Below are 27291 nucleotides of genomic sequence, written 5' to 3'. Positions count from 1 at the left end.
TGCATTGCTGTTTATTCTTAAAAATTCTTTATTAAAACAACATAGGTTACAAAACAACATACATATATAAAATTATTTCAACCTGTCAGAAAAACAGGTCCCAGGTCCCAGATCTATATCTATAATGAAGAAGTATGGGACATCTGTGTTTTCGCGGCACTTCTCACGCGCTTTTTACTTTGCGCTAATATTTACCTCAAGCGTGAATGGTGTGACAGTTGGCTGGAAGCTGTGGTTTATAGTTACAATATTAGTTTGAAAGTTTAAATATTTTTCTCTCACACACATATCGTTTAGCTTCAGAAGCCATTGATTCAGTTAGGATCGTTTGGAATACCGTCGAGTTCACTTTGTGCGGTTTTTGAAGTCTCTGTATAGGCTAACTTACGTGCATTATATGGACTCGCAGAGATGGATTATTTTCTTAAAATCTTAATGTTCATCTAAAGAAAGAAAGTCATACGTCTGGGACAGCATGAGGGTGAGTAAATGATGAGAGAATTTTAATTTTGGGGTCGAGTATCCTGCACTCAATTATTTGAGTATTTTTTTGTGTCCTTATAGTTTTAGTTAAATTTAAAAGGGTAAAAATTGCTAAATAAATTAACAAATTACTTACATACATTCTCTTTTTGGAGGACCAAGTCTAAAATTTCTGGTTTTAATCAATTTTGAGAGAATATTTTGGGATTGATTGCAAAAATGTCATTGTGGTGTAACCGTAAAAACTTGGTACCAAATAATTGATCTTGTTTAAAAAAGGTGAAATTCTCAATAAAACACCATATAATCTAGTTTGGCATAATCTTACATTAGAACAATTTAATAGTAAATAAAAAATAAATTTAACACCATTGTTCTGAATATTATAAATAATTTGGGGAATCATAGGAGTCAAGTCAAATTCCTGAAGTGTCAAGGTGGTGTAACCACCACTCAAGGAGCCATTTTGTTAATATTGTGCAAGAAAACCATGTGACAGGAAATTATATCACAAAGAGGGACCCCTGGTGACACTAAATGCTGCATGCAAAGGTTAGTAACTGTCTTTAAAATATGAGATAATTTGACATTTTTAGGGTATGGTTAGGTATTCTTAGGTATACATGTCAAATGGTATGACCCCATAAATACATTGATAATTCATCATTATTATAAAAATGTGTATTGACTTTAAAAATTACATTTGAAATATTTCCACCAAGGCCAAGTGCTTACATAGGTGTCCATGATAATACCTGTCAAATTTGATTTTAAATTGAAATGTCAAGTGGTGTAACCGGTTACACCATTTGACTTCTATTACAAGTCTTTCTGTTAGGGGCAAATTTAGTCAAAATCACTAGTTTATGGTGCTGATTAAAGATGTAATATAAACTAAACTACTATTTGGAACTATTTTCAAATGTTCAATGTTTTATTTTTTTGAGGAAGTGGTGCTTTAACCACAACTTTATTATTAAAGATCTGTAATTCAGTAAAATAAAATATAATTATGTTGCACAACATTAATGTTTAACATTGAAATGTTTAGCTTCAATGCATATTTCTATTCCATTCACTTAAAAATGTAAGTAATCTAAAATCATGGAGTGATTGCTAACGAAAGATAAGCGCGTCAAACGTATCGAGAGCAGCTTTTATTATGCCGCAGTCGCTGCTTCTGCTTCTTCAAGTCAAGCATATGTGAGGTAAAGCAGCTCTATTTTATCATATTAGACACATTTGTGTGTTCAAATTTGTTATAATGCTACTCTGTGCGTTCGCTCGGCAGCTGCTATGAGACACTTGTTACACACTGCAGTCAACTAGATCCATATTAGGCATGGTAAAACATGGTACTCACAGTAAATCAAGAAAACAAGATTTAAACAATAAAACGTTTTTAGCTATATAATATGATTAGATTTCTGTTGACAAATGTATCCAAACAGTTGCTCACCTGTCTAATAACAAATATATAATATATTAAAGCGTCTTTGGTGTTTCTGTGGTTTCGACAAAATAAAACCGGAAACCAAGGTTAACGTGGGTATGATGTCATTGATAGGCGACGCACGGACATGGCTCGTGTCCTGGTTATTATTTCTCTAGGTTTAAACACTCTTGGAAACATCTGGCATAATATAAGTACACAAGTCAACAAAATATATAACATTGTTTAAGTGGTTTTTGGCTATTTTAATCCAAAAGTCTTACATATTGTTCATTTAACCAAAGACTACAATTTACATCTATAAAATACAATTCATTAAATTTCTAAGATTTTATAATTAAAACGACATAACAGAGCCCCTTTTCCCCCAATAGATAAATCAATATAGTTTCAAGCAAGGAAACAGTGGCTCATCACAGAGCACCAGTGAATTCTGATCCTGCTATCAGATATTTTTTTCTTAAGAAATCATCACTTTGATGATTTCTTGTTATCAGATATTGTTCCTTAAAGGCTTAGTTCACCCAAAAATGAAATTTCTGTCATTTATTACTCAACCTCATGTCGTTCCAAACATGTAAGACCTTTGTTCATCTTCAGAACACAAATTAAGATATTTTTTGATGAAATCTGAGAGGTTTTTTTTAATCTCCCATAGAAAGCAACAAAATGACCACATTCAAGGTCCAGAAAGGTTGTAGAGCCATTGTTAAAACAGTCAACGTGACTGCAGTGTTTCAACCTTAATGTTATGAAGAGATGAGAATACTTTTTGTGCGCAAAAACAAAATGAAAATTATGACTTTATTCAACAATCTCTTCTCTTCCCTGTCATTATCCTCACGCAGCTGACGCAGTAACACAGTGAAGGCTTCCTTGTTTATGTCCGAATGCCAGCTCAGTATTGGCCAAAGCTGATCACGTGATCAGCACAGCGCATGCGTGTGAGACTGACGCAGGACCCGGCCAATAATGAGCTGGTGTTCTGACGTAAAACCTGGAGTTTCTGCACTGTTTACCATGTCAACAGCATAGGAGAATGACAGAGAAGAGACAAAACAGTTTAATAAAGTTGCTATTTTTGTTTTGTTTTTGCACACAAAATGTATTCTCGTCTCTTCATAACATTAAGGTTGAACCACTGCAGTCATGTCGACTGTTTTAACGATGTCTTTAGTACCTTTCTGGACCTTGAAAGGGGTAATTTCGTTGCTTTCTATGGGAGATAAAATTATCTTAATTTGTGTTCTGAAGATGAACGAAGGTCTTATGGGTGTGGAATGACAAGAGGGCGAGTAATTAATAACAGAAATTTCATTTTTGGGTGAACTAACCCTTTAACTGTAAAATATATGAGACATGATTACACTGTTCAGTACTATGATTATTTCTTGTTGCCAGATGTTGTTTTTCATCACTGAAACCACTTAACTTAACTTGCTGACTGTCATGCTTGATTTTCAGTGTCAATTTGTTCAACAAACAATGGCCTTTGGCTGTAGAAGTAACATGGTCAGGTGGTGTAACTGGTTTGTGTCAATTGGCGTAACCAGTATTTTTCATAAAAAATATAATTATATACAGAAAAATTAATGTGGAATAAAATGTTATCATCTAGTTTAGTGTAATAAAATGACTTTAAACAATTTTAACATAATTTGTCAAAGATTATTTAGAAAACAGATGTGTTTTCAGCATGTGTCCCACCAAATATTGCAAAAACACATTAAAATTTACATTTAGAGATAACTCTAATAAAATTTTTTTTCATTTGATATTTTAAATTGAAGTACATATTTCTATAAGTGAGCTTACATGCCATCTAGGTGGATAAAATATTTAATATTTCTCATTCTTTGGTGGTTACACCATTTGACATTTTTAGGTACATTCATTCTTAACTTTAGTAAAAAATTGTGCAAATGTCATTTTTATCAACATAAAATCAACTTAGACACAATATATACATTTTAACGTACCTGATGCATGCTTTTAAAACAGGTTTTTAAAAGATTTTTTAATTTCTCATCTTGCCGCACCATATTTGTCACTGACCCATTAACTATTTGCAAAGTTTTAGAAAGGCTTTTTACCTTTATTGACTAATGTTGCCCTCACGTTGATAATTCCCACTTCTGAAGTTACCTAATCACGTTCAAGTTCGGAAATGGGAGGGCGTTCATGTGCTATTTTTACCTAGGAAACTTGTAACTTATTTAAGATAATTCTGATAGCAGGTGAAGGCAGCATAATTAGCCTTTTGGCTATTGGTTAACTTTAATCTGATGCTTTTTCTTCTTTATCTTTGCTTGTCTGTTTCTTATCCTGTTTGCCGGCCTTCAGTTCTTCATATGGATTTTCTTCTACTGTCATGGCCTCATAATCTTTGGCTTTCTGAGGAAGCTGCTCATACCCTCCCTCTGATTCTCCTGCCGGTGTTTTTGATTCAGCTGAACTTAGTGTCTGGTACACCTCGGTTTTCACGTTCTTAAGAGCCTCGTACCCACCTTGACCTTCACCCTGACTTTGACCTTCTCCAGGTCCTAGTGTGTGGTACACCGTCTCCTCCTAGCTCTTTAGTAGAGCGTCGTAACCACCCTCACCAGGCCCGGTACTAGGCTTGCTGGACTGGGGGGGCAATCACAAATTTTGGTAGGGCAGCATTTTCTAGGCTAATATTCATAGCTAACTTTTTGTTTTTTTGATTCATCAAGAATCGTCTTGTGGCTAACAAATTATAGGCTATAGCCTAATTTGTACTGGCTATGTAGGCCATGTGAATTATTTATGGACATAATAAGGGGCGGAGCCAGACATTGTAAACATTCGGGGCTTAACCGAAATCTATATTTGTCCAATGACATTTTAATTTACTGACATGAAAGGAGCGTTTTTTGTAGTATTTTTGGTTAAAGTTCATAAAATGTACATTATATATCATCATCTAGGGGGGTCCGGGGGCAGGCCCCCCCGGTTAGAAATTTTTGTGTATTTTAAGGTTAAATGCATCAGTCTGGTGCACTTTGGAAGCTCAAAACTGAGAGCTTCAACCCATGTACAGAGTGCAAATGGAACAAAGAAACAGCATTGACTTGTACCTGGTCATGAAAGAGGGCTCAAACATCTTTTTAGTTGTGATATAGAGTCTCAGTCTACATTGTATTTTCGGATGCACACTTCTCTTTAAAACACGCAGCACAGAAACCTCAAACCTGAAAGATTCAGGGCTTTTGGAAAAACATTTGGGGTTCCAGCCCCCTTAGCCCACCCTAGCGCCGCCCCTGGATATAATGTTCAAATTATTCATTGTTAACGAAATTACTGAGGAAATGTTCGCTGACAGCTATCTCAGCATGCAAATATGTTCGGCTGATGCAGATGTGATCCTCATTGTGATATTTTTTTTAGGCTACTTGCTTGAAGATTAGGTGTACACTTGTTTTCGACGTGTTTTCTGATTAATGTTCGTTACTTCCCAGTTCGCATGTTTTTGGATTTTAAGTCCATTTTTGTGAGATTAAATATCATTATAAGCATAATATTCACTTTTTTTTCTGTGATTAAAGTGGCCGATCCTTATTCAATAGATAAGACGTTTTTAATGTTTATGTAGGCTTATTCATTTTTTGGGGGCACAAGGAAATTCTGGGGGGCAATGCCCCCCCCCCCTAGACCCGGCCCTGACCCTCACCCTTGTCCTTATCCGCCTGATCGGTGAGTTGGATATGCTCATAGACTCCACCTGTCCTCTTGTCTTTATCCCGTTCGGTCGTCTGAACACTGCTTTCTCCACGTTTTCTGCACTTCAACACGACCAGCACCACGATCAACACCCCGAGAACCATCAGAATTGCAGCCATGATGGGCAGCACATATGTTGGTTCAGCTGCTAAAGATTAAAATGAAGTGGTGCCATCAACATGAATATGCAGCGAAAACAAAAGCGTTCATACAGCTCTGTGTGCATGTGTTTTGGAATGAAACTTTCAGAACTTGCAGACACTTTTAGACCTGTTTCTGCAGTCGATTACCACAGAAAATAATTTAGACTCGTCCCTCAGCTAGGGCTGGACAATAATTCAATATCAATATATATCGCGATATAATTTTTTTCGATAACGGTGATATGATTTTTAAACACATTTCCGGTATTTCGATATATACATTACAGCATCACTGACTTGAGGCGCAGCCGTTAGAAAGAGCTGAACGCGATTGGCTATTTGCGTGATGACGTACACCACAGAGACATTAAACACCAGCCAGTGCTCAACAGTTGTACGCTAAGATCAAACGCGAACGCGGCAAGTTTTACAAAATGAGTACACCTGATGCAAATGCGACGGAACAAGCTTCCACAACTTGATGAAAATATGTGTGCATAACTACACCGTGCTGGTTAATGTTTGGTGCAGGAGAATGTGTCAAATAAAAACTTTAAACACGGATACTTTATTCTGTATGAGCTATGTGTCACGTGGCTAGTGTTATTAAACTCATCGCGGAGCTCCGCGCTGAAACCGAGCATATGCGCGCTCCGCCTGTATATCATAAAAACAATCCGTATTTTTCATGTGTTCGTATTCAAACTCCAGTTCTGACCGCATCGCGAGCAAAATACAAACAACACACGTGCTGTGCTGAGGTAAACAGCCTACGGCTTGCGCATTTGAACGCAGCTAGAGCAGGCAGAGGAGAATGAACAGCACTTTTGTGACATTTGAATTCTCCACTGTAATGCGATCTCATGCGAACATATTTTCCATTTGTGCTGGTAGATTACAGCAAAACAATCCACTTCCGAGAGAAGTGATGCTTCCTCATTCATAATACTGCAATTATAATCTTATGCATACTACAGTGCAGTGATTGATAAATGAGCTTTATGTCATGAATATATATGTCGAGATTCGCTCGAAACGGTCTACGTCAGCATGTTCGACCATGCCCATACTTGGGCCGAAAGTACACGATTACGTCAGATTTTGCGACTCAGCTTTTCAAACAGGAAGACAGAAATCGCTATGAAAAATGCAAAAATAACTATTTTTCACTTATGAATAACATTGAGTACCTTTAGTGTTTTCAGTGATGTGCAGCCTATACATATCTATTTACATCTCAAAAAAAGTGTTTTGGGGTTTCATGACCCTTTAAGAATAATAAAATCAGCCTACGTTTTAGTTTAATGTTAAAGATATTAATATTACTAAAGTGAGTGAGTCTTATGTTTATTTTTATGTTTGTAGAAGGCTAAATACAAATAAAAGCTGAACATAAATTTATTTGTACTGTTTTTATTTCTAAAATATTATATAGTTTTATAGGAAGAGATTTCATAGATTTGGCAAATTCATTTTTCAGACATTTGTAGGTACAGACATGTGCCCGTTCTTGGCAGTTTTTCTGAAGCTATTATATAGTTCATATCGATATCGGAATTATATCGTATCGACCGAAATTAAGAATTATATTGTGATATAAATTTTGGCCATATCGTCCAGCCCTACCCTCAGCTTACAATAAACAAACAAATGTGTTTCAATGTATTTTTAAAAAAAATCATAAAAAATAATTAACTTGAAATAAAATAAATGTTAACTGGAATTAAAAATTAAACTTGCTATTTTATTTCAATAAGTTGCCAAAGCAAAATTTCTAACTAATTACATAAAAACTACTAAAATTTAATTTGAATTTAAAGGGTTAGTTCACCCCCCAAAAACAAAAGATTCATAAAGATTTGAAGCAGTGTTTTGAAATCGCCCATCACTAAATATTGTTGAATATTAAGGTTAAACAAGAGCCACATGAACTGTTTTAAATATGTTTTAGTAGCTTTCTGGGCATTGAAAAAGGAAATGATCTTGCTGGCAACGCAGGCCTCACGGAGCCATCGGATTTGATCAAAATTATTTTAATTTGCGTTCCGAAGATGAACAAAGGTCTGAGAGGAGGATGAAATGAGGGTGAGTAATAAATTACATTATTTTCATTTTTGGGTGAACTAACCATTTAAAGAAGTAATAAAAACAACTACAACAGAATTTTAATCATACTAAACACTGGCTTATGGACATGAAGTCTAAGGAGTGTGTGTGTGTGTGTTTGGGTACCTTTGTAGCGGTAAACGTTGCTGAAGCGGGAGAAACCTTTCCCGCAGTCCATCCGGCAGCTGTACATTCCTTCTTTATCCATGTCAATATACCGGCCATTTACAGATAGACTTTTGCGTGCAAATGAGTCATCAAAGGGTGTGCGATACCAGCGGTAAGATGTGCAGTCGGCAGGACAGCCATTGCAGGAACACCGCAGACTTGTAGTAGATGTTGAATCCACCGTAGCAGCAGGAGGTCCACCTGTATCACACACAAATATGGCTTACAAAAGAATTTATTCAGTGGTTGTTCCTCTAACTCAGTTGGTAGCAAATGAACAGCAGTGTTAGCTAAGGTCATGGGTTAAATTCCCATGTGTATCCGGATTAGGATAAAAGCATCTAACAAATGCATAAATGTAACTGCTCTGACAGATTCAGTGAGTAATTCGTTAGACTAGAGTCGTTCTGACTCATTCATTAAAAGAATTGACTCATAATGGCTATGCTGGTGAAGCGTATGCTTGATTTTGCTGAAAACACCAGAAGAGCAGGATGTGATGGGTTGCTTTTATTATTTTTATTTATTTGAGCTTGCTTCATCCTACTTGCAAATATCAAATTATCATCATTATACCCATATAATGTGTATTGTTTATAAAAGTTTTGCTTAAATATATTTTGTTATATTTAGGGGCCAGGCATCAAAGGTGTGATGGCACCTGTTGTATCCGTTATTCTTCCACTCTGGGAGTCTATGGCAGTCCATAGAACCGCTTGCGGGAAAGTTTTGAAATTTGGCAAAATGACAGAAGACAGTCCCGTTATTAACTACAGCAAATTTGGAGTTTCTGGATCAAAGAAGAAAATCCAAAGAAGAGCATGCCAAATTGGACACAAACTAGGTACGTCATCACAAGCATGACCTGAGGCTACATGTTGCGTTTCGGCACACTGCCACCTACTGGGTGTCGACCATTTAGCATTTTGTAGCAAAATGCTGTACTTTTGGAGTGCATTAGCGTATCATTTACAAAACTCAGTATGGGTCGTCAACACAATGCTCTGAAGGAGACAGACAAGTTTTGAGACCTAGTAGTGAAATCAAATCAATTAGAAGTGATTGACTTCATTTCATGTGTTTGGCTTATTTTCATCTCCCTAATTTCCTGAATCCTTGCCGAGTCCAAAGATATCCAACATGCTAGGTTTTGCCTTACGGTTTGTTCAAAGTTGCGATTTAACTTCAAAACTTCATATCTTCAAAACTGTGAAGTCCGACCGAGATGAAATCATGATTGGAAATTCTGAAACATAGTTCATTGTCTACATCGTAAAGCCCAAATGCCAAAATTTTGGTAGTAAGTGGCAAAAAATGGTCATGCATGGGTAATTTTTTTTTGTACTCGTACATGTTTATAACTCCTAAACAAAATCAAATATTTTAACCAAAATTATTGGCACACTCTGAGAACTTGTAAAAAATGTGTTGGGATTGCGCCTGTTGGTGGCGCTATAACTACAAAATATTAAACCGCCACTAACTACAATAAAGTATATGCAATAAAATGCAGTATTTTCTCATGATTTTACTTATTTCTTGCTGCTTTGTGTTTGGCCCCTTAATGGCAGCTTGCAGCTATATTTTTCATTATTACTATTTAAAGTACTGCATGGCACTCTTATATATATTAATGAATGCCATGGTACCAGCAATACTTTAGAGTACTATTTTTTGTTAGTACATACAATATTAGTGTTTGTGTATAAATTAAGGGGTGAGGTAAGGCAGTTATTGTAGTGTTTACCTATAAATTTTAACTCCTGGGCATCAGAATCTCCTTTCTGCTGGGACGCATCTGGACTGATGTGGCTGTACCTGTAGGTGGCGCGGCAGCTGTACTTGCCGGTTTGATCTTGTGTGGCGCTGGTGATGATGTATGTGTCTTCCGTTTTGTTTGCTATTTGCTTTGTATCCTTAAAGAACACAGCATTTTCCACTTTCCCTCCACCCCAGACTACACACCTGAGAGCCACACTCTCCCCCAACAGTGCAGGAAGGGCCGGAGGCTCCAACATCACCCTGAGCTCTGAGAGACACAGACAGAACACAGGTCAGACGACACATCCATCATCTACTGCTGCGAGGAACTGACTTCATTTACACATCCCATCAAATTAAAGATGGCTTTGAATTCATGTCTAGCTTTGAACTCATCTATAGGCTACAAGTGAAACCTGACAAACTTTTAGCAGATTTAAAGTTAGTCTTTTTCTGGGAAAACTAATATATGACATCATGTTGCACTCACAGGTGTATTAAAATTTCTGTCTAATCAAATACTCTCTAGAATGAGAACATTCCTCGTGCAACCAAGTATCAAATCATAGTGTTACTGAAATACACTAAAAGCGATTGGCTGTTTAAGAAAAAGGGATGTGAGGTGTTCTTTTCTCAACATCTGAGAATCAGTTTCCATTTGCTCTGCAATTTAGTCTCATGGCTGTTCATGAGAAGACATTGATATTTTGAAAATATTGTTTGTAAAAAAAATTTTTTTAAATGAGGACCAGAATTGAGGAGTCAGAAATTAATTATTGTGAAAATAAATATAAATTTCTTTCCTCTATAAATTTCTTTCCTCTGTTGAACACAAAAGATGATATTTTGAAGTTGATGGACCCCATTGACTTCCAGATAGTATTTTCCATAGTTCCCATACTATGGAAGTCTATGGGTAACCAAACAATTGATGGGCCCCATTTCGTTCAAAATGTCTTTTTTGTGTTGAGCAGAAGAAAGAAATTGAAACCGGTTTAAAGCAACTTTAGTAAATGATCACAGAATTTTCATTTTTGGGTGAACTATCCCTTTAACTACTCAGGTGATCTGATGGTGTGTTCAAGTCCTCCTGGGAAGTTCGTATGTACGAGGTGGGAAGTCGTGTGTACAACAGTAGGTGCGTTCAAGTCACTTTCGTCGGAGTAAGATGGCGGTGTGCCTTCTCTAAATTAATTACACAAAATAACAACACTTCTGCTTCTAGAAAATGTAGAGCAAAGAATGTGCATTAGTTGTATGTTGCTTTTTTATGTTTTTGATTAATTTATGAAGCCATTGTAAAATTTATTGTTACATATTACATTTTTATATTGTGATGCTATCATATTTTTGCTGGGAATCAGCTTACTTCGTTGTAAATAGAAAAGCCTGACAATGTCACTGCTAAATACCTGTAAGTATTGTGGTATTTCACTATGTTTCTGACTGACACGCCCCCAACTCATACAGATCGGAGCTTAAAGAAAATTACGAGCTTCCCACTGGTATTTACGACATTGTGGTGGCGTTCATGTCTGCTCTGCTCGTAAATACGATCTTTCCGACATGACTTGAACGCACCATGAAATACAACAGGAGAAGGAGGAAGGACTCACCTGTCATTTTCAGTGTCACCGCATTACTTCGTTGTGTACCCTTCTTGCACCAGAAAGTTGCTCTGTTTTCCTCTTTTAATTCTGCAAATATAACAGTCCTCTTCTCATTAACAGCAGGTTGTATTCTGAAGCCGTTCTCTCCCCGCAACACAAAACACGCCCAGCCATTCGGATCATCGTCCACCTGCAGCACCAGGTTTCTTCCATCGCCTTTGGACATCACAGCGCCACCTATAGATGGAAAGAGCTGAGCGTGAGGCTCCAGCTCTGAAAGAGAAAGAGATTATGAGAAACAGCAGGAGAAACAGATGATCGTGAGGGAACGTTTGGTGTTGTTTAGGATGGTGTTCATACCCAGGACAGTGAGTTTGAACTTGTCGCTCTTCAAGTTGCCCCGCTCACATTCATACCTCCCTCTGTTTTTTGATGTCACTGCTGTAAGAACCATTGAAGAATCCTGATGTGATTGTTGTACTTCATTAATGAACCATTTTATCGTTCCACTCCCTCCTTTACAGATCAGAGTGATGTCATCTCCAACAAACACATCTGGGAACCTCGGCAGGAGAGACACTGAGAGAAAGAAAACAGATACTTAAGAGACACGTCTTCTGTAACGCCAGGTTGTCCGACTACTTTATTATCGTGAAATATGATTGATTTATTTATTGACAATAAATCAAACCTCAGTGATTTACTGCTGTGTGCTCAACAAAAAATATAATTGGAGTAATTTTTTTACTGAAATGGACATTTAAAAGGTGCATTTATACATTTATTAAAAAAGTTATAATATAGCTTTTTATTTTCGTCATCTCTCAGACTCCTTAAGGTGATGATACACGGAGCAACTTTTTGATCAGTGTTGCCGGGCAATTTTGCCGAGCGATTTTACTTTGGCACTTCCTCATTGAGAATTTAAATTTAAAGTATCCAGATAGAAATCTGTTGCCCATTCTCTACAGGAAAGTGCCCAAACAACATCGCTGAAAAAGTTGCTTTGTTTTTTTTTCCTTTTTTTTTTTTTAATTGGCTTAAAGTTTTTTTATTTAAGGGCTAAGAGTTCAGTGTAGTTTTTGACTGTCTAATCGATGTGAAATGTGCCACAATTGATCAGGGAATCTTGTTAAAAATAAACTTGAGCTGCTGGTTTCTAACATTCAGATTCCTCAGGAGGATCTGCAGATCTTACAGAATAATCTGCTGTGTTTTATCAGTAATTAGGAGTCATGCTGTTCGGTCTTCAGCGGACACACCCTGCAGCGTTTACTCTTGACATTCTCGAGGGACTACGACAGGAACTACTCTGGACCATGTTGGAGCTTCATTATAAATGACCATCAGTTGAGGTACTTCATACACACTAGACATTTAAACATGTACTGAAGCTAGAAACATCAGGATACTGGTTTGGGTGAAGTGATGAGATCTTCTGCATTAAAGAACTGCAGATCTGCATTTGTTTGCTGTGCTTTGCTTGTGTGTAATGAAAATGTGTGAATATACCTGTTGGTTTATTTTGGCTTTGTCCGTTGTCTTCTCTTATGAGAGCCAGCAACACTGTGACATAAAAAGATAAATCAGGTTATTTCTGCACTAAGAATCTACATTTTTGATTTTAATTTGCAGCTTCATTGACATTGAAATGATTCACTGGCCTGTTTTGTTTTCAGTGTTTGTGTCCAAAGTCCAGATAATCCACGACCACACCAGGATTTCATTTTAGATGTATTACAGAACATTTGTCTTTCATTACAACTTATTCCATAAATCTTGATTCTTATTTGTCAATTGCAACATTCGTTGGTAAAATTTCTGAATATTGATCAGAACATGCTGTATAAACTTTTTGGGTCCAAACATCTTAGACCACTATCGGCATAGTAAAATAAACCTGCAGCTGTAAATTAAATCTGTTTATCATATAAGTAATCGAGTCTCTTCAGAAAATCTCTTAATGAACTTTTTGAAGCGTCAGTGTGGTAGTCGGATAGCTGTCTATGGAGGGACAGAAAGCTCTCAGATTTCATCAAAAAGATCTTCATTTGTGTTCCGAAGATGAACGAAACTCTACAGATTTGTAACGACATGAGTAATTAATGACAGAAGTTTCATTTTTGGTGAACTATCCCTTTAAGTTTTGTTTTTCCTTCACATTTATTTTTTTTATAAAATATTTTCCTCATATTTTGATTGTTTAATACATATATTTAAAAAGAATGCATTTTGAATACATTTTAATGCATAACATTTATTTACTGCTATTTAATACTTTTTCTGGCTTCTGTCAAACTTTCATTTCATATTTTGAAATGATGTGCTGATATTGTGCATCATAAATTGTGCAAAATATTGGCTACAAATACAGCAATTTGAAAATAAACCTTTCAAAATATCTTTGTAAAAAAATTGGCAGTATAATGCAAATCTGTGTAACAAAATGATCATATTAGTTCAAACATCACCCAAAATAGTATATTTTATATTTCTGTGAAATCTGCAGTGAAATTATCAAAATTTATCATATCTTAAGATCAATATATTAACCAGACAAACAATACTCATTAAATAATTTGCCACTTCTGTTGCATTAAAACTGCAAACTGGTTGTTTTGGATTAAACTTTAATATGAATATATAGCAAATATTAACAGAATCATCAGGCAATATGATGATGTTAAAATCTTGTGTTTTTACCTGACAGTGTCAGCTGAAACCTCATGTCCATCATTCGAACCGTGCCACGCTGTCCTTCTGTCAGAAAGTGAAATTTGGGGAATCTAATTTAGTTCACAGAACTTTCACTGGCATCTTAAAATTTTGTGGTTTAGCTTGAACAGATTGTCCAAAATCATGTGGCTTCAAACATTAGTCAACTGTAAAAACATTTGTTTGATCCAGAGCAGTATCCCATTCGATCCAAGAACTAAAGGAATCATCCCAGCTAGTAGTCAAATGGATCTCAGTCATGAGGCAACTGGCTCTAAACTGCTCTAAACCTTGAGTTACTGACTGTTTAAAGAAGTTCCCTTGAATTCTGCTCCACGCAACTTACCTTTAGAGGGGTGGTACACTCATGATGGGGAACGTACCAAACCTTACCAGCATGTCCTTTCCAATTGTTCGTTTCTTTGATTTGTTTTTTTTTTTTAGATACTGAATTGGCATCACATGGGTCTCTTTCCATCTCCGCATGCTCACACTCATTGGGCAGATGATTTGCATTTAGTTGAGCCAGACCTGTGTTGGTTTGACGTACGACTGTTTTTCCTTTTGATATTGTTTCAGCCACTCATTGACAATAGCAGGAAACTCCTCCACCCAGAGATTTGGCTTAAAACCTTGTTTCATGGTTTTCTCTCTTCATTGGGTAATATAACTGGATTCTTTTGCTTCTTTGCAGTAGGTTTTGAACTTCTCAAAGGTGCTTTAACCTGTCTTTCAAAGTCTATGCTAATCTCGAGATAATTATCTTTTTTTTTCTTCAGTTTTTGCAACATAACGAGTTTAAGCAACAGCGCTCTTTAGTCCATTTGGAACCATGAGTTTCATTTTCAGGCTTCAATAAACATGCTACATACATAAACACAAGCTTAACAGACATGCATTAGAACATGAACATGATAAATCATAACAATTCTCTTTTTTAAAGAGTGCGCACATAGTTTTTTTAAATTGCTGTGTAAGTTTGTCAGGTCAGTTTGGTGGCAGCTCTAGCTTCATAATGTTGTCACAAATTACCTTAATGTTCCACCGCTTGTGCAGTCCGTGAATGAAGAAATAGCGACGTCTTTGTGCTTTCGTGCTGCTCCTTACATGCAGCAGCAATCCACAGTGATACTCCACAAGCTATGGAAGCTTGTTCCCTTCATGAAAAAAAAAGAAAAAAGTAGCCTATTTTTTCCTCTGTAGTGCAATTAGCAATTTCCTCCTGCAGATCAGCCAACCAGCTGCCATTACAGTCAAACCTTTTGATTTTGTAGACTTTCAATCGTGCTAATGATGAAAGAATTTACATTTTGCTGTAGTATAAATCAAGCAGATTCCATATGAATCTCTCTGAATAATTAAGATAATCTAGTCACTTCTATCCAGTCTAATCGCGTCTATCTGTAGGACATTCCTGTAACACATAACTGCAATTTGTGTTTTTATTTCTCTTTGTTTCTTGCGGTTTGATGCATTCGCATTTGTTTGATGTTGTGAAATGTGAATGTATATAAAAATGTGATAAAGCAACTTATTTATTATTGATTATTATTATCATTGCTGCAGCTGTTCAAATAGGTCAAAAGGAAATGAATTTCTATGCATTTACTAGTTAATAGTTATTAAATTCATTTTGTGTGTGTATATTTACAATAGTAGGTGTTCTGGTAGCTCTTAAGCTACATTTGGGATCCACATTAATAATTTATGGTGTATTATTGTGGTGATAATGCATCAGAAGTGGAGTTAGGATCCGTTCTGTGATTCATAAATGATGGTCAAACTAAAAATGGAGACGTACGTAGTCAGGAAAAAGCAATGAATCTGTATCAAGTTACACCAGAGAAAAAACAAAAACAAAACATGGCTTAATTTATACACAATTTAATTTGAACACTTGGAATTAACAAAAGATACTATACATGGAACAGGAATAAATGGTGTATAATCACTAGCAAAAGCAAAATTACTAATCAGTGAGTGAAACCAGGAACCCAAATCAATCCTGCAGTGACCTCTAGTGGTGAACTTCGACAAGAGCAGGTTTGATGATGGGCTCCAGTTTGCTCTTTAGTGGAGAAAGTCTGAACTACAGTTGCATTGCAATATTGCATTGGATTATAAAGCTGTGGTCATTTTGCTATAGGTTACATCTTCAATTAAACAAACAGAAAATGCATTGCTTTTTGTATTCTTAAAAATTCTTTATTAAAACAACATAGGTTACAAAACAACATGCGTCATAAAAACACAATAACTATAATTAAGATCTGACAACAAACATTATTAAAGAATGAAATAGTATAAAAATTAAACAAGAATCCAAATGCATTTACATGAAGCTGAGAATGACACTACTTGAAATATCATTGCTTATATAATAAATCTATTGTTAAACCAGTGAAATTATTAAAAAGCTCAGAAATCAGTACATTTAGTAACGACGTGTTAATGCTCTTCAGCCCCACAGATAAACTTTAATAGCATAAACTGTACAATCAATAACTATAACTTCACGCAGACATTCACAATAACTGATTCTGTGTAATTGTGTGTGTTTAATTGCCTAAGGTGAATCTATATGTTGTGTGTGTTTGGTGCTTATTTATGCGTGATGCTAATAGTATACATTCATAGCCTTTAGATTTCTGTGCTTTCCATCCTTCAGCTTTATTGCACAAAACTAACTTTTCTTCTGTTATATAATTGTAGGCCTATCTGAATTCTCTTAACTGCAAGCAAATGTATAAACCTGTGAATGTGGATATGTAACTGTAATTTTGTGAACTTGTTTGTTGTGTTAACTGTATATATGTTTTTGTTCTCATATTATATTATATATTTATTTCATTTCTTTCTTTATTTAGACCTAGTAACAGTCTCTTTCTTTAAAGGTGAAGTGCGTTATTTTTCGCCACTAATGCCTGGACCAATTGAGTTAAAGTGGCGTTTCAGATCGTAACGGAGTCTGGTCTGAATGTGAGTTTGCAGTGGATTGTCTGGGATCTTATGAAACACCACCGGGACACACTTTTGAGGAGGTTTTTGACCAGAAAATGGAGGTTAAAGTCACGTTCACTCTCCAGAGCATCTCTATGTGTCCCAGAGGTGAGGATATGAAATTGATTTCATATTATTATTGTAACCTTCATTATATTAAAGGTTTACTCCACCCCAAAAAAAGAAAAATATCATGATTTATGCCATCCCAGATCAATGTCTATAATGAAGAAGTAACGGACCGCTGTGTTTTCACATGTGACAGTTGGCTGGAAGCTGTGGTTTATAGTTAAAATATTAGTTTGAACGTTTAAATATTAGTATTTTTCTCTCACACACATATCGTTTAGCTTCAGAAGACATTGATTCATCAGTTGGGATCGTCTGGAATACCGTCGATATAATGCATGTAGCCTATAATGGGATTATTTTTTCTTAAAATCTTCATGTTCATATAATGAAAGAAAGCCATACATCTGCGACAGCATGAGGGTGAGTAAATGATGGGAGAATTTTAATTTTGGGGTCGAGAATCCTGCACTCAATTAACTGTATTAACCATTGGCAAGGTTTTTTTTTTTTTACCTTTATTGACTAATGCTGCTCTCACTTGCTATCGGAAATTTGATAATTCCCACTTCTGAAGTTAATCGCTTTCAATTTTCAAAATGGGAGGGTGTTCATGTGCTATTTTTACCTAGGAAACTTGTATTTAAGATAATTCTGATAGCAGGTGAAGGCAGCATAATTAGCCATTTGGCTATTAGTTAACATTAATCTGATGCTTTTTCTTCTTCTTTATCTTTGCTTGTCTGTTTCTTATCCTGTTGTCCGGCCTTCAGTTCTTCATATGGATTTTCTTCTACTGTCACGGCCTCATAATCTTTGGCTTTCTGAGGAAGCTGCTCATACCCTCCCTCTGATTCTCCTGCCGGTGTTTTTGATTCAGCTGAACTCAGTGTCTGGTACACCTCTGCTTTCACGTTCTTAAGAGCCTCGTACCCACCTTGACCTTCACCTTGACTTTGACCTTCTCCAGGTGCTAGTGTGTGGTACACCGTCTCCTCCTGCCTCTTTTGTAGAGCTTCGTAACCACCCTCGCCCTTGTCCTTATCTGTGCTCTCACCTAGTGTGTGGTAAACCGCCTGATCGGTGAGTTGGATTTGCTCATAGTCTCCACCTGTCTTCTTGTCTTTATCCCGTTCGGTCGTCTGAACACTGCTTTCTCCACGTCTTCTGCACTTCAACGCGACGAGCACCACGATCAACACCCCGAGAACCATCAGAATTGCAGCCACAATGATGGGCAGCACATTTACAGACTCTGGTGTTGGTTGAGCTATGAGAAAGAGAGAGGATGCGTTTTCATGCTAAAAATTTAAAAGAGAAGTGGTGTGCTTGCAAAATCGTGAAGTGAAAGTGTCTGTACTGCATTTATACATCAGTGCAGTCGACATGAATATGCAGGGAAAACAAAAGCGTTCATACATCTCTGTGTGCATGTGTTTTGGCATGAAACTTTTAGGTGTCGCAGACACTTTTAGAACTGTTTCTGCAGTCGATTACCACAGAAAATAATTGAGACTCGTCTCTCAGCTTACAATAAACAAACAAATGTGTTTTTAGCAGGGTTATTATCATTGAAAAAAACATAAAAAATAATTAACTTGAAATAAAACAAATGTTAACTGGAATTAAAAATTAAACTTGCTATTTTATTTCAATAAGTTGCCAAAGCAACATTTCTAACTAATTAGATAAACACTAATACAAATTACAAAAACACTACAAAATTACTAAAACTTTAAAATTTAAATGAAAACAAAATGTAAACCTAAAAACAAATTTAAAGGGTTAGTGTGGAATGAAAATAATGTCATTTATTACTCACCCTCATGTCGTTCTACACCGGTAAGACCTTCGTTCATCTTCAGAACACAAATTAAGATATTTTTGATGAAATCCGATGGCTCAGTGAGGCCTCTATCGAGGGCATAATATTATAAAGAGACGAGAATACTTTTTGTGCGCCAAAAGAACAAAATAACGACTTTTCAACAATATCCAATGATGGCCGATTTCAAAACACTGCTTTGAATCTTTTGTTTGGCACTTTGATACGCGATCCGAATCACTGATTCGAAACAAAAGATTCAAAGCAGTGTTTTGAAATCGGCCATCACTGGATATTGTTGAAAAGTCGATATTTTGTTCTTTTGGCGCACAAAAAGTATTCTCGTCTCTTTATAATATTAAACCACTGTAGTCACATGAAAATTTTACATATGTTTTGAGTACCTTTCTGGGTCTTGAGAAGTTTGGTGGCATTGCCCTCGATAGAGGCCTCACTGAGCCATCGGATTTCATCAACAATACCCTAATTTGTGTTCCGAAAATGAACGAAGGTCTTACCGGTGTAGAACGACATGAGTGTGAGTAATAAATGACATTATTTTTATTTTTTGGTGAACTAACCCTTTAAAATAGTAATAAAAAACTACAACAGAATTTTAATCATACTAAACACTGGCTTATGGACATGAAGAATAAGGAGTGTGTGTGTGTGTGTTTGGGTACCTCCGTAAACTTTGCTGAAGCGGGAGAAACCTTTCCCGCAGTCCATTCGGCAGCTGTACAGTCCTTCTTCATCCATCTCAATATACTGGCCATTTTCAGATAGTCTTTGGCGTGCAAATGAGTCATCAAAGGGTGTGAGATACCAGCGGTAAGATGTGCAGTCGGCAGGACAGTCATTGCAGGAACACCGCAGACTTGTAGTAGATGTTGAATCCACCGTAGCAGCAGGAGGTCCACCTGTATCACACACAAATATGACTTACAAAAGAATTTATTCAGTGGTTGTTCCTCTAACTCAGTTGGTAGCAAATGGACAGCAATGTTAGCTAAGGTCATGTGTTAAATTCCCATATGTATCCGGATTAGGATAAAAGCATCTAACAAATGCATAAATGTAACTGCTCTGACAGATTCAGTGAGTAATTCGTTAGACTAGAGTCGTTCTGACTCATTCATTAAAAGAATTGACTCATAATGGCTATGCTGGTGAAGCGTATGCTTGATTTAGCTGAAAACAACAAAAGAGAAGGATGTGATGGGTTGCTTTTATTAGTTTTATTTATTTTAGCTTGCTTCATCTTACTTGCATATATCAAATTATCATCATTATACCCATATAATGTCTATTGTTTATAAAATTTTTGCTTAAATATATTAACTTGTTATATTTAGGGGCCAAGCACCAAAGGTGTGATGGCACCTGTTGTATCCGTTCTTCTTCCACTCTGGGAGTCTATGGCAGCCCATAGAACCGCTTGCGGGAAAGTTACGAAATTTGGCACAATGACAGAAGACAGTCCCGTTATTAACTACAGCAAATTTGGTGTTTCTGGATCAAACTTTCTAGCGCAACCACTTGTCCAAAGTTTCACTCATGTTTACGCTAATAACTTTTGAACCATAAGGGTTAGAAACAACATTTTTCCTCTGATTCCTTGGCTCAACACAATTCGAACGCACACTATGACGTCATTTTCCACCATGAAACTTTTCCCGCCCAAAAAAACAATTTTTTTTGACGGTTGCTCCAATTTAAATGAAAATCAAATCAGATAATCTTCAGACTATGCTGGCAAAAAATTATCAAAAGCTTTTTGATAAACCCAAAAAGCTTTTGATTCTCCAATAACGCGCAAACAAATCCGAAGAAGAGCATGCCAAATTGGACGCAAGACTATATTTCCACATCGTTTTAGCGTACTCTGACCAAACTTGGTACATGTCATCGCAAGCATGACCTGAGGCTACGTGCTGTGTTTCGGCACAGCGCCACCTACTGGTCCAGAGATAGCAAAAATACTTCCAAACGGTTTGGCCAAAAATGTTAGATTCAGGGCATCATGCTGAGTTGAGTGATATCCAATTTTATCATATCAGCCATTTTGGGTGTCGACCATTTAGCATTTTTTAATGCATTAGCATATCATTACGAAACTAGGTATGGGTCGTCAGCACGATGCCCTGAAGGAGACAGACAAGTTTCGAGACAGTGCCGCCTAGTAAATGATTGACTTATTTTCATGTGGTTGATTTATTTTCATCTCCTTAGATTCCTGAATCATTGCCAAGTCCAACGATACCTAACATGCTATGTTTCCCCTTATGGTTTGTTCAACGTTGCGATTTAACTTTAAAACAACATTTGCAAATATCTTCAAAACTGTTAGTCCGATCGAGATGAAACCACAATTGGAAATTCTGAAACATAGTTCATTGTCTACATGGTAAAGCCCAAATGCTACAATTTTTGTAGTAAGTGGCAACAAATTCATGCATGGGTAATTTTTTTGTACTCGTACATGTTTATAACTCCTAAACAAAATCAGATATTTTAACCAAATTTATTGGCACGCTCTGAGAACAAATAAAAAAAGTGGTAAAGGTGGTAGGATTGCACCTGTTGGTGGTGCTATAACAACAAAATATTAAACCGCCACTAACTACAATAAAGTATATGCAATAAAATGCAGTATTTTCTGATGATTTTACTTATTTCTTGCTGCTTTGTGTTTGGCCCCTTAATGGCAGCTTGCAGCTATATTTTTCGTTATTATTATTTAAAGTACTGCATGGCACTCTTATATATATTAATGAATGCCATGGTACCAGCAATACTTTAGAGTACTATTTTTTGTTAGTACATACAATATTAGTGTTTGTGTATAAATGAAGGGGTGAGGTAAGGCAGTTATTGTAGTGTTTACCTATAAATTTTAACTCCTGGGCATCAGAAATTCCTTCCTGCTGGGCAGCATCTGGACTGATGTGGCTGTACCTGTAGGTGGCGCGGCAGCTGTACTTGCCGGTGTGAGCTTGTGTGGCGTTGGTGATGATGTACGTGTCTTTCATTTTGTTTGGGATTGGCATGTTATTCTTTGAGAACACAGCATTTTCCACTTTCCCTCCACCCCAGACTACACACCTGAGAGCCACACTCTCCCCCAACAGTGCAGGAACGGCCGGAGGCTCCAACATCACCCTGAGCTCTGAGAGACACAGACAGAACACAGGTCAGACGACACATCCATCATCTTCTGCTGCGAGGAACTGACTTCATTTACACATCCCATCAAATTAAAGATGGCTTTGAATTCATGTCTAGCTTTGAACTCATCTATAGGCTACAAGTGAAACCTGACAAACTTTTAGCAGATTTAAAGTTAGTCTTTTTGTTCTGGGAAAACTAAATATATGACATCATGTTGCACTCACAGGCGTATTAAAGTTTCTAATCAAATACTCTCTAGAATGAGAACATTCCTCATGCAACCAAGTTTCAAATCGTAGTGTTACTAAAATAAACTAACAGCGATTGGCTGTTTAAGAAAAAGGGATGTGAGGTGTTCTTTTCTCAACATCTTAGAATCAGTTTCCATTTGCTCTGCAATTTAGTCTCATGGTCTTTCATGAGAAGACATTGATATTTTGAAGATATTGTTTGTAAAAAAAAAAATTAAAATAAGGACCAGAATTAAGGAGTCAGAAATGAATTATTGTGAAAATAAGATTGTGGCTTTTGCATATTTAGCTGTTTATCTCTGTGAGTTTAACCTTGACAAACAAATTCAGTGTACTCTAACATCACTTTCTTAACATGTTTATTAGCATGTAAGACTGATGGGAACTAGCTGACAACTTGTGGTCAGAAAGAGTTTTCCAGGAAGAAGTGGACCACAAATGCAACATAAGATGTGCGATCACTGTGTGTAATATTAACGCAGTCCCTTATTTTGTAAATGTGTTTCACTTAGTTTTACCAGAATTAATGATGTTATGCTAATCGTATGATAACGTGAATCTCTTTTATATGTTTGTTTTAAAAAATGTCTCAAAGTTTATTTGTCCATACAGTTATAGTCAGCAGAGTCTGGTGTTGTTTTGGACCCCAATGACTTTCATTGCATGGACACAAAAAGTAAAAATATCTCCTGTTTTCCACAGAAGAAAGAAAATCATACAGTTTTGGAACGACATGAAAGTGAAATGAATTTATTTCCTCTGTTGAACACAAAGGATGATGTTTTGAAAAATATGGGTAACTAAACAGTTGATGGGCCCCAGTATTTTTGATTCCATACTATGGAAGTCAATGGGGCCCATCAATTGTTTGGTTACCCATATTCTTCAAAATGTCTTCTTTTGTGTTGAGCAGAAGAAAGAAATTCAAACAGGTTTGGAACTACTTGAGGGTAAGTAAATATTGACACAATTTTCATTTTTGGGTGAACTATCCCTTTAACTGCACAGGTGATCTGAAATACAACAGGAGAAGGAGGAAGGACTCACCTGTCATTTTCAGTGTCACCGCATTACTTCGTTGTGTACCCTTCTTGCACCAGAAAGTGGCTCTTTTTGCTTCATTTAATTCTGCAAATATAACAGTCCTCTTCTCATTAACAGGGGGTTGTATTCTGAAGCCGTTCTCTCCCCGCAACACAAAACACACCCAGCCCTTCGGATCATCGTCCACCTGCAGCACCAGGTTTCTTCCATCGCCTTTGGACATCACAGCGCCACCTATAGATGGAGAGAGCTGAGCGTGAGGCTCCAGCTCTGAAAGAGAGACATTATGAGAAACAGCATAAGGTACAGATGATCGAACTTTTGGTGTCGTCTAGGATGGTGTTCATACCCAGGACATTGATTGATAAATTGTTGCTCTTCGATCCACCCTGCTCACATTCATACCCCCCGCTGTTTTTTGATGTCACTGCTGTAAGAACCATTGAAGAATCCTGATGTGATTGTTGTACTCCATTAATGAACCATTTTATCGTTCCACTCCCTCCTTTACAGATCAGAGTGATGTCATCTCCAACAAACACATCTGGGAACCTCGGCAGGAGAGACACTGAGAGAAAGAAAACAGATATTTAAGAGACACGTCTTCTGTAACGCCAGGTTGTCTGATTACTTTATTATTGTGAAATATGACTACAATAAGTGAAAGTTATTTAAAAACCATGGTGATTTAGTGCTGTGTACTCAAAATACCCAATATAATATTTTGAAAAGTTTGAAATGTACTGTAAAATGTACATTTGTTAATTTATTTATCATTTATTTTATGCATTTACACATTTATTTATGCATTTATAAATGCTTAAATAAATAATTTATGCACTTACTAATGCATATATATGAAAAAATAGACCTTTTCATTTTTGTTTCTTAAACAATTTTTTTGTTGCTTTATTTAAAATGTCATAATGTAGCTTTTTACCATTTTTACAGTTTTTGAACAATTTATTTTATTTTATTTTATTTTTATTTTATTTGTAAACATTTTAGTTTCCATTCACTCTTACTCTTGGAATTTGAAATTAGCAGTTTGTTGTTGTTTTGTTGTAAGTATATGTTAGTGATTTTTTTTAAGGCATGTGTGTTTGCTGTCAAGTTAAGTGTAGTTTTTAACTCAAATTTTTATAATTTCTTAAAATGTCATAATGTAGCTTTTTACCATTTTTACAGTTTTTGAACAATTTATTTTATTTTATTTCATTTTTATTTTATTTGTAAACATTTTAGTTTCCATTCACTCTGACTATTGGGATTTGAAATTAGCAGTTTGTTGTTGTTTTGCTGTAAGTATATGTTAGTGATTTTTTTAAGGCATGTGTGTTTGCTGTCAAGTTAAGTGTAGTTTTTAATTCAAATTTTTATAATTTCTTAAAATGTCATAATGTAGCTTTTTACCATTTTTACAGTTTTTGAACAGTTTTTTGCAGTTATTTATTTTATTTTATTTTTTATTTTATTTATAAACATTTTATTTTCCATTCACTCTGACTCTTGGGATTTGAAATTAGCTGTTTGTTGTTGTTTTGTTGTAAGTATATAGTGATTTTTTTTTTAAGGCATGTGGGTTTGCTGTCAAGTTAAGTGTAGTTTTTAACTCAAATTTTTACACATTTTTAAAAAGCTTTTTACCATTTTTACAGTTTTTGAACAGTTTTTGCAGTTTTTTTATATAAGGGCTTCAGGTATTCTGTAGAGTTCAGTGTAGTTTTTGACTGTCTAATCGATGTGAAATGTGCCACAATTGATCAGGGAATAACCTTGAGCTGCTGGTTTCTAACATTCAGATTCCTCAGGAGGATCTGCAGATCTTACAAAATGATCTGATGCATTGTATCATTAATTAGGAGTCATGCTGTTCGGTCTTCAGCGGACACACCCTGCAGCGTTTACTCTTGACATTCTCGAGGAACTACGACAGGAACTACTCTGGACCATGTTGGAGCTTCATTATAAATGACCATCAGTTGAGGTGCTTCATAAACACTAGACATTTAAACATGTACTGATGCTAGAAACATCAGGATACTGGTTGGGTGAAGTGATGCTTATAATAGATTTGATAGCATGTTAAGTTAAGTTGCTCTGGTCTTGTGTGCAATGAAAATGTGTGAATATACCTGTTGGTTTTTGGCTTTGTCCGTTGTCTTTTCTTATGAGAGCCAGCAACACTGTGACATAAAAAGATAAATCAGGTTATTTCTGCACTAAGAATCGACATCTTTAATTTTAATTTGCAGCTTCATTGAAATGAGACGGCCGCACCCAGTCAGTTTTGGGTTAATCGTGACTCAAGAGTCACTGGTCTGTTGTGTTTTCAGTGTTCATGTCCAGATAATCCATGACCACACCATTTCATTTTAGATGTATTCCTGTACATCTGTCTTTCAGTAGAAATCTCACTGGAAGACTTAATTCTGACTTATTGGCAAAATATTTTTGAATATTGACGAGGTCACATTGTGTAAGGTATATATAAAATCTGTTTTAAGAATAATTTTATTTTTAGAAAAAAAAATAGGCATTAATAAATTGACAAAATATGTAATTTAAGTATAAATAAATAATTTGTAATTTATAAGAAATATTACATTATAAAAGAATGCAAAAAAGCATTTGTATTAATATTCTCTTATGCATTGGTATTTAATGCTTTTTCTGACATCACTCAAACTTTCATTTCTTATTTTGAAATTATATGCTGGTATTGTGCATCATAAGTTAAGCAAAGTTTTGGCTACAAAAGTTGTTTTGAAAGTAGTTTTGCATATCTTTCAAAACATTTGTAAAAAAAATTGTTTGTGGTGGTGTAATGCAAATCTGTGTTATACAAAATTGTTACATTAGTGCAAACATAACCAAAAATAATATAAGTTTGCAATGAAATTTGATCATTTTTGAATAATTGTTAACATTTAAAGTTAATATATTAACCAGACAAACAATGCTCATTAAATAATTTGCCTCTCATCTGTTGCATGAAAACCGCAAACTGGCTGATTTGAATTAGACTTCAACATTTTACGTCAAGAATTAGTCAAATCATCCCATTACACAGAATCAGATAATAAAATGATGCTGCATAATCTCTTTACCTGTCAGTGTCAGCAGAGACCTCATGTCCATCAGTCGAACCGAGCCACGCTGTCCGTCCTCAGAATGAGAAATATGACTGTCTGATGGACAGAAAGATGAGCCGCATGTAGAAATTTGGGGAAGTGGAGAAAAAGTGGCTTATCAGCTTTATTGCATTCAAGCTCAGCTGAGTATGTGTGCGTGTATGTGCGCACACGGTTCGATTGTTTTAGTTCAATCTGACAGTGTTTTTTTTTCTTATGACGATTAGAGAAGTGTCTGCTACACCCTTCAGTCACACTGAATCAGCAGTGTTTTTAACAGCTCATTTCAGCTGCGTGTTTGTGTTCAAGCATGCAATGTTGCTGTCAATGTGCAGTTCGCTTATTATCAGGCGTTGCTATTTACAGAACGTGTGAAGTCATGGTCATGTAGATGGTCAGTGATCAAGAACAACTTGGAGGCTCAAACTCAGAATGAAAGAATGATGCATGACTCATTTTGTTTTAAGAAACATTTTACAAAGTACACTTTATCTAATTAGTCTATAGACTGTTATACAACTATTCACTTAAGATTGTGCATTCATTTTTAGTGTATCAACAATTCTGTTTCTGCCCACAGAGAATATTTAGGATATTGCAGAATATTGTTTTTATCA

At 35.9% G+C, this 27291-nt stretch overlaps 3 protein-coding genes and 1 long non-coding RNA gene across 6 annotated transcripts in view; 2 read left to right on the top strand and 2 right to left on the bottom strand.

The window, feature by feature from the left end:
• Positions 1-5603: 5603 nt before the first annotated feature.
• Positions 5604-15415, bottom strand: LOC125257456 (high affinity immunoglobulin gamma Fc receptor I-like). Of its 2 annotated transcripts, none has more exons than XM_048173841.1 (8): positions 15213-15415; positions 14169-14225; positions 12978-13031; positions 11826-12044; positions 11472-11738; positions 9842-10123; positions 8053-8295; positions 5604-5822 (listed from the first exon to the last, which is right to left on the bottom strand). In XM_048173841.1, exons 2-8 carry the CDS (start codon positions 14200-14202, stop codon positions 5605-5607), a joined length of 1317 nt encoding a protein of 438 aa, XP_048029798.1. In that variant the 5' UTR covers positions 14203-14225; positions 15213-15415; the 3' UTR covers position 5604. The 2 variants fall into 2 exon arrangements, with proteins under 2 accessions (XP_048029798.1, XP_048029797.1); XM_048173840.1 differs by having other exon boundaries at positions 5604-5825; positions 15213-15405.
• LOC125257494 lies at positions 8705-22238 on the top strand. 2 transcript variants are annotated; one of them, XR_007182397.1, is made up of 6 exons: positions 8705-8938; positions 10051-10147; positions 11586-11833; positions 11990-12094; positions 12696-12820; positions 22171-22238. It is a non-coding gene; the product is annotated as an uncharacterized LOC125257494 (long non-coding RNA). The 2 variants fall into 2 exon arrangements; XR_007182398.1 differs by lacking the exon at positions 22171-22238 and adding an exon at positions 13145-13458.
• Positions 16049-26989, bottom strand: LOC125257452. The gene is made up of 7 exons (XM_048173830.1): positions 26651-26989; positions 25676-25726; positions 23890-24108; positions 23544-23810; positions 21962-22243; positions 19758-19994; positions 16049-18519 (listed from the first exon to the last, which is right to left on the bottom strand). Exons 1-7 carry the CDS (start codon positions 26679-26681, stop codon positions 17954-17956), a joined length of 1653 nt encoding a protein of 550 aa, XP_048029787.1. The 5' UTR covers positions 26682-26989; the 3' UTR covers positions 16049-17953.
• The window catches only part of LOC125257439 (SH3 and multiple ankyrin repeat domains protein 1), a 62267-nt gene continuing 58687 nt past the window's right edge, over positions 23712-27291 (top strand). The window contains exons 1-3 of the mRNA XM_048173775.1: positions 23712-23843; positions 24054-24158; positions 25403-25527. The gene's annotated coding sequence lies outside the window, so the exon portion shown is untranslated. The remainder of the gene's footprint in view (positions 23844-24053; positions 24159-25402; positions 25528-27291) is intronic.

Source organism: Megalobrama amblycephala, linkage group LG22, assembly GCF_018812025.1.
Source record: "Megalobrama amblycephala isolate DHTTF-2021 linkage group LG22, ASM1881202v1, whole genome shotgun sequence".
NCBI classification, from domain to species: domain Eukaryota; kingdom Metazoa; phylum Chordata; class Actinopteri; order Cypriniformes; family Xenocyprididae; genus Megalobrama; species Megalobrama amblycephala.
Note: the sequence above shows the minus strand (reverse complement) of the source record. Positions and strands in the feature narration are given on the sequence as shown.

Excerpts from the sequence above, each read along its gene's own strand:
- LOC125257456 (XM_048173840.1), bottom strand. The coding sequence starts at position 14,202 with ATGATGGACATGAGGTTTCAGCTGACACTGTCAG. Across the intron at positions 12,045-12,977 it reads AAGCCAAAATAAACCAACAG|TGTCTCTCCTGCCGAGGTTC; the intron begins GTATATTCACAC and ends TCTTTCTCTCAG. Across the intron at positions 8,296-9,841 it reads CCAGGAGTTAAAATTTATAG|GTGGACCTCCTGCTGCTACG; the intron begins GTAAACACTACA and ends TGTGTGATACAG.
- LOC125257452 (XM_048173830.1), bottom strand. The coding sequence starts at position 26,681 with ATGGACATGAGGTCTCTGCTGACACTGACAG. Across the intron at positions 25,727-26,650 it reads GTCTCTGCTGACACTGACAG|TGTTGCTGGCTCTCATAAGA; the intron begins GTAAAGAGATTA and ends TTTATGTCACAG. Across the intron at positions 24,109-25,675 it reads ACAAAGCCAAAAACCAACAG|TGTCTCTCCTGCCGAGGTTC; the intron begins GTATATTCACAC and ends TCTTTCTCTCAG.